The sequence below is a fragment of the Falco peregrinus genome, chromosome 6 (assembly GCF_023634155.1).
Source record: "Falco peregrinus isolate bFalPer1 chromosome 6, bFalPer1.pri, whole genome shotgun sequence".
NCBI classification, from domain to species: Eukaryota; Metazoa; Chordata; class Aves; order Falconiformes; family Falconidae; genus Falco; species Falco peregrinus.
In genome coordinates this window covers 84177497-84190735 of record NC_073726.1, presented here as the reverse complement: position 1 = coordinate 84190735, position 13239 = coordinate 84177497, and the positions used below count along the sequence as shown (strand labels likewise).

Here is a 13239-nt window from a genome sequence, read left to right as displayed (position 1 = left end):
CCTCTTGAGTATTGCCAGGACCCTGAGTGCTCTAAGAGGCCCTAAGGACCCTCACCAACCTCTCCTCCTGATACTTTCTGGGTCTATCAGCCTCTGCCTGAGCTCTGTCCAAGGCACACCTACCTCCAGCCCTGCCCCATCTCCTGGACAGGACATCCGAGTCCTACCTACATGAAAGGTTGGACAGTTCAACTGGTAACTGAACCAACTTCTTCTTTGAATGAAGTGTCAAACGCTTCTGATGCGAAAGTTAATATTCAGAAAGCACAAAAGTTAGTCCCCTTTCTAAACTGTGCATCTCTAGTCTCATATTCTCTTACTGCGGGGCAAAGCAGCTGAGGCACTCTCACACTTACATGTCTTGCAAAGGTGTAAAATCTACTTCTCTGTGCTTACAGACAAAGTTGCTTAGGTACATTCAATCTACCATAACTCAGTTTCATGTGGGATCTCTTCAAATGCCCCTGAAGTTAACTCTGCTATGTTGTGCCTTCCACAATAAGCTGAATTCTTACATCATTTCATAGAATTATGCAATAATTTATAGCAGAAGGGACCTCAAGGCCGTTTCAGGGCCAGTTAGGGGGAGATACTAAGTGCCCAGAATTTTACTATAATGTTATGTACTTTCACGCTACCCATGTGGGATGAGCTGTGATTGGAGAAAAACAAACAAAACAAAGCCTAATATTAAAATCCAAGGTGCAACTCTACTAACCAAAACTGCACAGACTGGAATTAAAGTCCTCATTTTAGCAATGAGAGAGAGAAACAAGGCTAAACGTGGCTTTGGATATGTAGACCCTTTAGCTCATGTTTGCTATAATACACATCATTGAAGGCAGCTGCAGTTTCCCAGGTACGCTGTCTCATACCTGCACTAGAGGTCTTTGTGCCCCTATGGAGGGTTGTGGTTAATGCCTAGTAACTTGAGATAAGTAACCAACAGATATGCTTTCACATGGTCTCTTGCCACGTAGCATCATGGCTTTAGCACCTACACGACTGCAGCTGTGGAACAAAACACTCATGAGCAATATGGTAGCATGAACAGATGGACATCCCTCCATCTACAGACACCGATGGGTAACACCTCACTTAATTACAAGGTCAGGAAGGTAGTAGGTGTGTGTAAGTGAGAGTTGAAAAGCGTAGAGATCTTCGGTGGAAAGAGACACCAAGCATGTGATGCAGCCTGCTGCGCTCCACAGGGACAGCACGATGGTTCTTCAGAACTTTGGGGCTACGCATTAAAGCGAATCGTACCGTCAGTGTGGCTGACTTCCTTTCAAACAAAAAACCAACACAGATTTACCGTACAGAATGCAGCACCGGCAGCTAAAAACTCATTTGAAAAATGGCTGTTATTCTCACGTTAAAAAAAACAAGAACAAAAAATCCCCCAAACTCAGTGCAGCATGTCCGTGGGGAAGAGGATAGGTTTGTTTATTCTAGACAGAGAAGCAAAGCCAAGGGAAGAGTCTGAAATTAGTAAGATCTATCTATCTAAATGTACTATATATATATATCTGTATCTATAATATATCTATATTTTATATAGATATATTCCCCATTAGGAAAATGTAACCTCAGGGTACTTAAAGCATACCCTTGCCCGTGCATTGGAGAGAACTGCTGAATTCCTGTTTTTATGGCAGATGTTTCTTGAGACATGCTGAACTTAACAAGAAAAAAACTCAACTCCTGAGCTGGCTTCCCTCAGATTGGTTGTAGCGTTTAGGTTTTAACAATATTCATGAAATGACAGTATTTGAGCATTCTCACTATTATCAATGAAATAAAACGTGTTTTTGCAGGGCCTTACTGAAGCTCCTATCTACATTTTAAGCAGTTACTAAATCCTGAGTAATTCCACTGATTTAAAAAAATAAAAATAAAAGGCCATTGAAGTACTTCATCAAACCCCGCTCCAAACAAAGTGAATTAGCAGCTTGACGCGTCATTTCTCAGCGTGACAGACTTTGGATACTAAAGAAGATGCTAACCACACCCCTTAAGACTCAGATTACAGCAAAACTACTGTGCTCACAGTTTTTCCAAAAATTCCTTTAAGAAGCAAAATTTCCCATTTTTGGACTCTATCCATGGAAGACACTGATGGAAAAAAAAACCACCTTAAGAGCAATGTTATTTCGTAAAGGAAACATTCAGGTGAATCAGCTCACTAAGAAAGGCTAAGACACAACACAGTGTGTCAATACTCCTTATCCCTTACAATTTCTGCCAAATTTGTGACATGTACCTCTAATACGACCTGAATGCAAATACTCAGAAAATTTGGCAAGAGTGAACTGGGGAAATTTTCGTGTTTCCCTCCAAAGTTACTGTACTGTGTGTGTTTCAGCATTTCAGTTAAATATTTTTGTTAAAAGTTTGACACTTTTTGAAGTGTAAAGACTTGTTTCAAGTGTTAGAAAGTGAAATGCATTCTTTCTTGGGTCAAATGTCTTGTCTCATGTCAACCCCAACATTATAACTGAAGATCTCTTCATATTCAAAACCTGAACATTTTATTTTGCTTCAGTATGGTGATTTTTTTTTTTTTCCCCAAAATGGTGCCTGAGCTGAAAAATACTTCTAATGGCACAACATTAAGACAGAAACCACTGTAATTCAGAGGCTCTGGAAAGATATTTATTGAGTATCTTTTCAGGACTATTGCACGCACCATATCCTTCAGAGCTAGTTAATTTAAAAACATTGCAGAATACCCCCCTCCCAACTAGTTAAATAAACACATTATTAGGCTATTAGAGTCCTATTACTGTGCCTATAAAGAATGGAAGCAAGTAAAAAAAGTGTAGTTCAGCAAAATTAGTGATCATATACAAATAAACATCTTAAAGTCACAAGATGTTAACAATATCCATACTGCACTGTCCTGTTACAGTAAACTTATTGTCACAGAAGATAATGAAGACATAAACAAGACACTGAACAAAACCAGACAGCGATTAAATTTGCATAGTAACATAGTGAAGGCAAAATTAACAACAAATAGGACAAAAAACCCCAACGAACCAATAACACTGCAAATAACCTGTCAAACATAGTGCAATTTTACCTTCTTAAAAAATGAGAAGAACACAACGATCTTCCCGTCCCTGAAACTACAGTGCTCTCTACCGGGTACACCAAAAATGGCTCCACTCGCTTCTTCAACAAGTCTCGTGGAGTCCATAGTCCTTCCCATAGCACCCACATCATCAATTTTCCAGATTTTATTCTGAGCAGGGAAGTATTCTGCCCTGCTGTACACAGGAATTTCCCATTCTTCCTCCTCTAGAAACCCAACAGGAATGGTCCTTGCAGGAAAATAATCTGCTTTGCTTCCTCTGGATCAAATGGCCCTTTAAATCTCCAGGTCACCTGCTAGACATTGGTGCACAGCGTTCAGCAGGACTGCACCCTGATTCTGTTCAGGCTCCTAGCAATTCAACAGCACTGGGTGTTGCTGCTGAAAGTGATACACGCACAGAAGAAAACACGGATCGTCCATCCAGAAATGTACCACTTGCTTAGAATCCCCATACTCTGACAGGCACAGGACACCACGAAACCATGGAGAAACATCCTTTGCAGTTAATTCTGTTATTCTCTACTCATGATTCTTCTTCCCCATCAGTGTAGATGCTCAGGTAAATAAACACTCTTATCTATTCTGACTTTTTTTTTTTTTTTGCTAAGTGCTGTGGGAAAGAGACCTTCAGGTGCAGTGCAGCTACATAAAACCCAATGATAATACTTGTAGAGGAATGAAGCTGGGTTAATTAGTATTGATAATATACAGCTGTGGGCTGGCTTCAAGGGCGGCGGGTTGGCTGATGTAGATAAGGTGCAGCTGTGGCTGGTTCTGTTAAGAGGTTGGGCAGCCGAGGAAGAGAGAGGAGAAAGAAGCAAAGAGAAGAGAGTGAGCATCCCATACATGAGGAGAGACCAGGAGAAGGCAGCAGAGGGACTGGCATGAAGAGTATGATGGTATGAGACGGTAGAAGACCTTGTTGTAGCTGGCTAGTTTGCAGAGTGCTGTGACAAATACTGTCAAGCTAATTGAACAAGATTCATGTAAAATAACATTAAGAAAACATCCACTACAATGCAGAGTCATACAAGATGCACCTCATCAAATCAGGGGAGTGAAATCTGCACAATCCTGTCTAAAACAACAGCGCTCATTTCTGCATCACCCTGTACCCGAGAGGCAGCGGCAGACCTTCAGGCAGCCCCACCTCACAAACCATCCCCGCACGCAGCGTTCAGCTAAGGGAAAAGCAGAACAAATACCTCCAAGTGCAAACTGAAAAGGAAAAGCAAGAGCAGCTGCTTAGGATCCTATGAGAGAAGAGTTAATGGAAGAAATGACACAACAAAAAGAAACTACAGGCTGAGCAGTAGCTAGAAAAATGGAGCAAGGAAGTAACTTAGGATGCTGAAGCAAACCTTTTAAGTAGTATCTTTAAAAAACAGAGGCTTCCTCCACAGGTGGAGAATTGTGGCTACCAGAAGAGTCATTCACCTCCATGCAGGAGCTGAGATGCGTTCCCAGGTCCCAGAGTACAGACGCAGCCTGTGTAGGCATCACATCACAGTGCTAAGTGTCCACCTTTATCATGGTAGGCTAATATTCAAGCTACAGATCCACTTCCTGGTTAAATAACATCCAGAGGCTGAGACTCCTTTTGACTCAAGATAGGCACAGTTTCCGGAGCCTTTTACTTCAATCCTGTAAGGGGGAATGAAAGACACAGTTAACTCTGACACCCACAATCAAATAATGCAATCGAGCAAAGGGAACGACAGGTGTCACAGGTTCTCTGTGTACAAAGCCCAATCTACCACAGGCCAGGCACTGCAGCTTGTGCTTTGACGAGGACACCACAAAGATTGTCTTTTTTTAATGGCCCCCCAGAATACAAAACCTAGGCCTTGTAGTGCTCCTGCATCTTGTCTAGTGGTTGCTTAATGTGAAATATACCCTTAGAGCAGAGACTGGAATTCAGGTTTGCCCTTCTCAAGGATGCTGTGCTATCAAGACTGGCTCCACCTTTGACTTCTGCATCTTTCTATGCAGCTAAAATGTTCCAGCAGAAGATGTGAAACAAATGCCTCTCTCATCTCCCTCTTCCCCAGAACTGAATGTGGCACTGTGGTTAAGGGGGTGGTGGAAAACAGGAAGCAAACTGCAGTTTCCACACCGCAGGTGTCCATATATAAGAGGTAAGGGTCTCCTTTCACTTTGCTATACTGGTGCTGTGAGCTCCCATCTCACATTGCTTCTGAACCTGGCTTTAAAATTTCTCTTCTAAATTTCATCCACCAGTTTTAACAATGCTATGTGAAGTCCTTACTGTTTTCCATGCTCTCTTCATAGTCATCTCTTCAACACCATTACAGCTATTTCTTTCAAGTCACCGTCTGTATCTGTATTAGTTATTCTTTCCTACTCCCCTACAATCCGGTATCATCAGCAAACCCTCTCAATGCTGACTTACAGTTTATTGTCTAATGCTTTCCCGTTTACCCAGAAGAACTCTTCATTCCTTTTATAGAGTCCAATCCACGGGTCTTGCTTTGTTATTTTCACCATAAAACTCTGTAGGAATAAACCCGCATGAGAAAAGAAGTTTTACATGTTCAGTTCAGTTATCCAAACACAAATACCTTGATCCAGGGCTAGGAAACAAAACAATGATCTTGCCTTTCTCCCAGAATAAACAATTTAAAAATTAAATTCATAGACTACTGCAGCGTCTGGATCCTGTGTGATCCACATAACTGAAAGAAAACTTACAACTCAATCAGAAATCAAATGGATTAATTTTGCGACAGGATCCCGGTGCAGCACTCATATCATAGTGACAGAAACGCCAACTAAGAGAATGCAAGTATTCTACTGAATATTAGGAACTGTGTGGAAATATGGAACTACAAGTGCATCATTTTACTGTCTCTCCACCAGAAAGTCTTCAAAGAAAGATGAACACCTTTGCAGCTAATGCATTTCTCCATCACTGTGTTCATCATACTGATCTTTTATCATCAGCTGGCAAGGATTTGTGGAATACATTTTAGAGATTAGTTAAGGAAGATCCCTGCTTCAATGTATGCAACAGAATTGACATCTGCACCCAGTACACCCATTACACAGGTGCTTGTGACTGACCTAGAGACAGGCTGTTTTAAAATACCAGGTCTGCAACAGATACGGAAGAACATATTCTCCTAGGTCTTTGTGCTGGTTGGAATCTTTCCTAATATTGTAGGATAACACAGAAAAAGATGCTCCACACTGTGGTAAGGATAACTATCTCCTAACTCCAAAGGTCAAGATTAACATATCTTCCAACTTGGTTGTCATTAACCTATTTTGCTAAGAGAGAACAGTTGTCTAATTAAAGAGAAATGAGATGCAACAGTGTTTATCCTGGTTGCCTTCAATGTGAGTATTTATAGCTGTAAGCAGCACCAAATTTAACTCACATAATCCTTGGGCATTTTTTGAAATATCAACTGCTAAATCTGACGTTTGCTGTTTTCAGGGAGAGGGGGCACGCAGCTTTCTGCAAGCTGTGGCTTGTCACAGCCTCTGCATTGCTTTCAAACTGCTCAGCTTAAGAGGCTGCAAGAACACACTAGGTCATTGCGCAGCTCCCTAGAAGCGTGATGAGGTGAGACCAGCTCCCCCCCCCCCCCCCTTTTGTTCCCTTACCAGCTCCTGATGATTTTCAATCACTAGGAGGGAAGCATTGTGCAAAGAGCAGAGGCTCTGACTGGTGTTCCATTCGGCCTCACTCTCTGACAGGTAGTAGCATTTCCTCTGGAAATACAGCCAATCCGATGGACAGAGTTCCAGGGAAGGAGAGACAGGAAAATCTTTGGCCGAAGAATGGTTTACTGCAAAAAGACAAAAAAACAATCTACCTGTTTCTTTCAACTAGAAAAGGTTTCTGGAGCTTTTTAGCTTGCTTTCTGACTGCATCATCCAAAATCATCTAACCATAGCATTATTACTTCTGCCCAGCAGAAATAATTATTGTAAACTAATTATACACTCTGGCTCCTGTACCCTTATGGTTGCTGACATACCTTTAAAGCGATGATCAAGGGCAGGTTGGCAGGAGTAGCTGAGAAGGTAACAATAACGTTATCTATCCTCCAAGGACTCTTCCGCAACATAAATATTTCTGACAACTATTGTTTTCGCAAGTGTTCCTTCCTTGCAGCTGAACTAATAGCTTTGTGTATTACAGTGGCATTTTTTGAAGGACTACAGATTGGTTGCAAAGAACAATCTTCCATCTGTTATTTGTTTTCTTGAACTTGGATTCAAGATCAACTGTGAGGTTATACACTTGAATGACAACAGTACGCTAAGGCTAAACTGAGCACTCCCTAACACCACCAAACTAGTGGAGTCATTTCTCCAGCACTTGAGCACAATTTTAAACAATATGTCATGAGACACCTATTTAACTTTGAGATAAGGTAAGTTCTGAATAAACCTCTGAGGTTTTAAGGCGCTTCTGACAACCCAAAAGTTTAGTAATTTCTCCGGCTGATTTATTTACACACTTACCAAACCAAATACACAATATCAAAATGATAGCAGCAGTAAGAACTCCAGCAACACCTCGCCATAACCAGATATTTGAGAATAGACCTGAAAAAAGAAATGTCAGGAATTAAGAAACCCACAAACCTAAAACAAAACCCCAAACACAACCAGCTGTCAGGGCAGCAGAACTCAGGACCCATGAAGCTGTTCCAAAAAAAGTCCCTTTCCGTGGAAAGCAGGCTGGGAGCAGAGCTAAAGACTAGGAAATGTGTGACATTTAGGTTGTCGTCACAAAGCTATTTAGCTAACAGGAACTCTGAGTTACTCTGAATTTTAATTACATCATCCAAAACTGAACCTAACAGTGAGGTAGTTCCCGACACTCCAAAGTGATCAAAAAAGAAAGGAGCAGGGAACAATTGAGGGTGAAGGCAGTAAATCCGAGGTTGACCTGATGCCTAAACATGGCACAGATAACAGAAATACGACACAGTCACCAACTCTGGTGCCTAAGACTTCTCCTGAGAATATCCAGCGTTATCCCACAGCGCCAGCTTTACAGAGCCTCCTTTTCTTCCGTGTCCCCTCCTGGCGCCCGCAGCGCGCTGGGTTTGGAGGAGGGAAGGTCCCCCCAGCCTGCCACCACCGTGCCTTGCGCCCAACTGCGCAGGCAGCAGCCGGGGGGACCAGGTGCCTTTGAAAGGCTGCAAAAGGAGGGTCCCCTCCGCTGGGGGTGGCTTTGCTGCCAGCACAGGGGTCTGCCCGGGCAGCGCCCGTCCCCGTGCGGAGCCACAGCACACAGCTGGGCTCATCTGGCCCCCGAGCACGAGGGGCGCGCCGGGGGATGCTGGCACGGCGCTCATCTCCAGCCGGCCCCACACCACGCCGGGACCCCCGGGCATTCCTCCGGTGGGTCCCGCAGCCCGGAGCCTGGCGCCGCCCGCTTCCCCGCCAGCCCCTCGACGGCGGGACCTCCACCGGATCGGCCCCTGCGCGCCCATCGCGCCCTGGCCAGGGCGCTCCCGGGACGCCGCAGGGCAGCAGCCGCCGCCCCCAGCCGCACGGCTCCGGTCCCCGGGGCTGCGCAGCGGCTCTGCCCCCGACAGCGCGCCCGCTCCTGCCTCCTCCCTGCGGCGGGGTCTCCTGGCGCCCCGCCCGGCTGCGTTCCCCCCGCCCTTTGCCCTTCACCTTTGCGGGACCCCGCGCCCCGCTCCGGGCAGCCGCTGCCCCCGCCTCGGTGTCCCATGGGTGCGGCCGGTCACGGGTCCGGAACTGCCGGGGCGGCGGGCGCGGGGCTGGCAGCGTGCGGGGGGCGGCCGCAGCCGCTTCCCCCCGGCGGCCCTGGGCGGGGGGCGGCGCACGGGGGGCTCGTCACGCCGCGTGGGCGTCGCGGTGAGGGGCGGGAAGGGGAAACGGGAAACGGCCGTGGGAGAGCTTGGCGGCCGCCAGATGTGGCTGCGGGCCTCTGGCATCAGCAGGCGGGTCGTGGGAGGGAGCCGAGGCGCAGGCAGGAGGCTCGTGCTGCCTTTGCATTTAAACGTTGGCTGCTTGAAACTTCATCGCTTTGGGAAGCTCGGCCAGTGGTTTGCCTCACCCAGGAAGCCGTGAAGCCTGATGGATCTGACTTGCCAGCTGCGGGGCTGGAGGTGTAGCAGAAGCTGTAGCGCTGCCCATAAGACAGGGCCGTGTACCCCAGGAGCGTGGGGCACGGTGCGGATATCGCACCCGGTGGGTTAAACACAGGAACTGGTTTACTTGCAGCAGATCTTGGCTGGGTTGCATGCTCAAATAGCCAGAGGAACACGGCTCTCTTCAAGTTAAAGTGCAGGCTCTGTGCGAGGCGGATGAGAAATTCAGTGATGGTTTATGTAAAACAGGCATCCATCAGTACCCCAGGAGAAAACCTGAAAGAGAAAACCATGAGAACGGAGCGTTACACGTTATGTAGCCGGTTTCCTGGCAGTCTCCAATCACTGTGATTGTCAAGGAGTTTGAGCAATCAGTAGTCAGTTGCTGAAAATTATCTCCAGGTGTTTATATTTACAGGTAATGAAGAGCCATATAAACTTCATACTTCCATAAATTTGAATTGACTTGCAGTTGATTTTAGCCTTTGTGTGCATTGTTTAAGCAATGGACTGGGAGAGCTGGACAGGCTAGCATGCCCAGTATGGCACTTGAGAAGTAACAGAAAGGCAGAAGGGTGAAGAGGAATTCAAAAGATACGTGTGAACAAGGCTTAAAGCACAGCGGCTTCAGGGAAGTTAGGGAACTGAAGATTCCTAGGAAAGGGAGAATGAGAGAGGGAAGAGATGATGGATCTAGAGCGCACAAGCTGTAGACAGTTCAAGAGGTTTTGCAAGGTTTGAGTCCAGAGGGGCAGAGAATGAGATTGGGGAGTGGAAGAAGGGCAGCGGGGAGGCTTGATACCTGTTTCATATACAGCAGATTTTGCATACAAGGCGATAATGGAATACAGATGTATACATAGCTATTACTCTAAGAACAGGTTATTCAGTGTTTATTCACGCCTCAGAAGTGGCTCACTCTCTTGCCATTCAGTCCTGCCTGTCACTGAGGTAAAAAATAACTTACTGTAGCTTGTAACTGCAGAGAATTCACAGGTACCCTTTCCACACTTCCCCACCCACTAACACAGAAGATACTTTTGACAGTTGCAGGCCATTCTCCAGGCTGACAAAAAAACCTTGAGAACCTGCAACACAGTTGTGAATCATCTGGTGCTCCAAAACAACTATACTTACTGACCCCCAACGCTTATAACTGGGACACTTGACCTTCACTTTCCCTGATCGGTTGGGCTAAGACACCTCCAGACCAAAGTGTAAGCAGCCTGCTGCTGTTATAGAGGGTGTGTGATTTGGCTGGCTCCCACCACCTCAGCTTAACGCTTCAGTGAGGGAGGGCTGCTGCTGAACTGCCCACAGACTACTTGGGCATTTGCACCGAGTGTTCAGGCTGATCTTGGAGGAGGAGAGTTCATCCTCATACCCGAGCAGAATGCAGTGCACAGACTATGCGCAAGAGGGACACTTGTCCGAGCCATGCTCAGCTACTGGCTCTCCTTTCTTGTGCCTTACCAGCCAGAGACATATGGACCTCTGCAAAGGTAAGTCAGCAAATTCCTCTGCACAGGTAACTCCCATGGACATCACTGGAGGCTGCTGGGGTGCTGAGCACAGCTGTTCAGAAAAGGGAAATGTTTATTTTTGCAGGAAAAAAATGTCTCTCGTGAGGCGCTGCAAGGGCCATGTATTTATTTTTTTATATGTGTATCATGAAATGTTCCCAAATTTTATAAAATGAAGATTGAAAAAGAAGGTAGGAATTTCTTGAAGGGAAAAGGCAAAAATACCCTCCCAACTAAATCACTGGAGAACTACTTTAAAGTATTGCCATGATGTAGGGAGGAAATGCAAACATGCTAAGTAAAAAGCATGGCATTTTACAAAAGAAGTTGTTTTGTCTGGGAAAAAAATGGCTCCTGCAATACTAGGAGTCTCATGGGACTGACTCAAAAAGTTACGGTTGGATTCTGTGATGCCACTTCCTGCTCGCTGCTACCACAGATAATCTTTGATTACCTTTTATCACCCACTAACATGCTCTGTCTAATTTTTCTGAAGAACTGTGTTCACGTTATGCAAGGAGAAATCACCGCATGTCAGAAATTTAGAGGCAGAGTGTACAGGTAGGAAACATCCGCGCTGTGGTCACAGCAACATACTGCAGAGATGCTTGTGTTTGCCGCTCAGCTCCCACGCTAGTAGCAATCTCGCTGTGATGCACAGGCTGGGGTGGACTCATTAACTCAGCTCTTGGTTGACTTTGTCAGTTCATCTCTACCTTCCTCCCCAGGCAATGGAAGAACTATTAGTGAGTTCAAAATTTTTAGTTAGACCTTGAGGAATTTGTACCCCAAACAAGATATTGACTTCTGATATTTTGGGGTGCTTTGGAAGCTCTCATAATGTCTACGTATATCAGACAAGTTTTAGTTTCTTAAGGTCCCACTGAACCGGGCCAATCCATTTATTAGAAAAGGAGCTGCGTTAATGCTGCATTTTTTTTTACGTCTCTCAAAGCTAGTAACCCTCCACTGATCCATTGATAAGTACCTCTCATGCAGCAAAAAACATGGCTTACTTGTAATGTTTCGATAGTCCTGCCCCCCAGCCCCCTGATCTCAGTATGCCTCTGTACCACAGGAATCCTGCCAGCGAATAAGGAGGAAGGTACTGAAAGACGTGCTTTCTGCTTTCTATTCCTGAAGTTTATTTTTCAATAGTACTGTGTTCAACTGAACAAAAATGCATTTATTTCTTAATAGTTTTAAAATTTTTACTATTCTAGTGCCTATTACTTCTTGAGGTGATATATTTTCAGGAGGATATTAAGAGGTTCCTGCAGTTCCCGAAAGGAAATCGTTAGACTGGAAAGACAAATGCATTTGCTTATCTTTAAGTTGCAAATATTTCTGTTGTATAACATGAAGCTAGTCCGATGAGTAAAAATAACACAGGAAACGTCCATGTTTTAGACAGTAAAATGAAAGAAAAAGGTGAAGGGTGAATGTAGCAAAAGTAATGTTGAGTGGCTTATGGGACATCATCTGTACTTCGTAGTTTTGAACATTAAAATGTTAGTTGTCTTCTAATTTTTAAGTATTTAACAGAGGTATTAGGAGGCTGTATTTACTGCAGAGTTAAGTCAGTATTTGAGAAGTACTAAGCATTTTCGAAGTGTCGGCTGGAGAATGCTGAGTATATCAGACAACTAGGTCTTTCACACCAACCAACCTCACCCATTCAGCTGCAGAAGTCTTGCAAAACATTATTTTGGAATGTTTTGGAATGGGAGGCACAAGATAAAGGAATCCAGCCACGTTATCAGCTGTGATTGTGTTTTTGTGAGGCTAGTATTCACTAGGATTGTTCCTTTTTTATAGCACTTGTGCATTGTTATTATGTAGTAGAAGGCATAGCCCCCATCTTCAAGAACTGACAGTTTTAAAGCTGAAAATGTCCTGGGGGAAGACAGAAATAAGTAGGAAGAGCTGGAGTACAGAAGAGAAAGCACCACAGCATTGTAACAACATGACAACATTTAACACTAGTAAGCTGAAGAAAACAGATAAAAATATAAAAGTAGGCATGACAGGGAGATTAGAGTGGAGACATGATGTAAAGAAGCTTATTTGGCTTTATCTACAGAGTCTGATGGTCTGGCCATCGATAACGATTAGTAGCTATACTGCCTGTAAATTTTATCTTCCAGGAAAGAGCAGAATTTCTTTATAGATAATATGAGATTCACCATAGAGCAGATATCACGTTTAACGCCTTGAAAAGTCACTCACCATTTGGAGCCTTTGCAGCCACAAACCAAAAAAGGTTCCAAAACCCCCCAGCTTAGGTTTTGCCAGTTGAATCTGGTGTCATCATGTCCCCTGTGCAGGTAACAGGCATCAGAAGTTTCTCCCCAAGATGTCCGCAGGCTGTGCATCTGCACCAGGAAGCTCTTAGAGGCCAGAAATGAAACGAGACCATGCAACTGCATCATCAGCCAGAAACCTCCACTGCTTCTACTGATAGGTCCATTCTTGACTGAAGAGGAGAAGAAAGAAGTGCACACATGATCAC

General features: G+C 44.7%; 1 protein-coding gene across 2 annotated transcripts; it reads right to left on the bottom strand.

Moving 5' to 3' along the window:
* Positions 1-2633: 2633 nt before the first annotated feature.
* Positions 2634-8903, bottom strand: LOC114011405 (C-type lectin domain family 2 member L-like). 2 transcript variants are annotated; one of them, XR_008747976.1, is made up of 6 exons: positions 8765-8903; positions 7598-7681; positions 6731-6915; positions 5514-5614; positions 4462-4744; positions 2634-3448 (listed from the first exon to the last, which is right to left on the bottom strand). XR_008747976.1 is itself a non-coding variant. In XM_055809403.1 (5 exons), the coding sequence occupies exons 1-5, from the start codon at positions 8820-8822 to the stop codon at positions 4630-4632; spliced, it is 543 nt and encodes a 180-aa protein (XP_055665378.1). In that variant the 5' UTR covers positions 8823-8903; the 3' UTR covers positions 2634-4629. The 2 variants fall into 2 exon arrangements, 1 of the variants encoding a protein (XP_055665378.1); XM_055809403.1 differs by having other exon boundaries at positions 2634-4744.
* Between the last annotated feature and the right edge of the window lie 4336 nt (positions 8904-13239).

What these genes read in the sequence shown, in the direction of transcription:
- LOC114011405 (XM_055809403.1), bottom strand. Translation starts at nt 8,822, where the DNA reads ATGGGACACCGAGGCGGGGGCAGCGGCTGCCCGGAGCGGGGCGCGGGG. An exon ending in TTGAAAATCATCAGGAGCTG is followed by an intron (nt 5,615 to 6,730) that starts GTAAGGGAACAA and finishes TTATTCCTACAG; the next exon opens with AGTTTTATGGTGAAAATAAC. An exon ending in AAAGCATTAGACAATAAACT is followed by an intron (nt 4,745 to 5,513) that starts GTAAGTCAGCAT and finishes TCCCCCTTACAG; the next exon opens with GATTGAAGTAAAAGGCTCCG.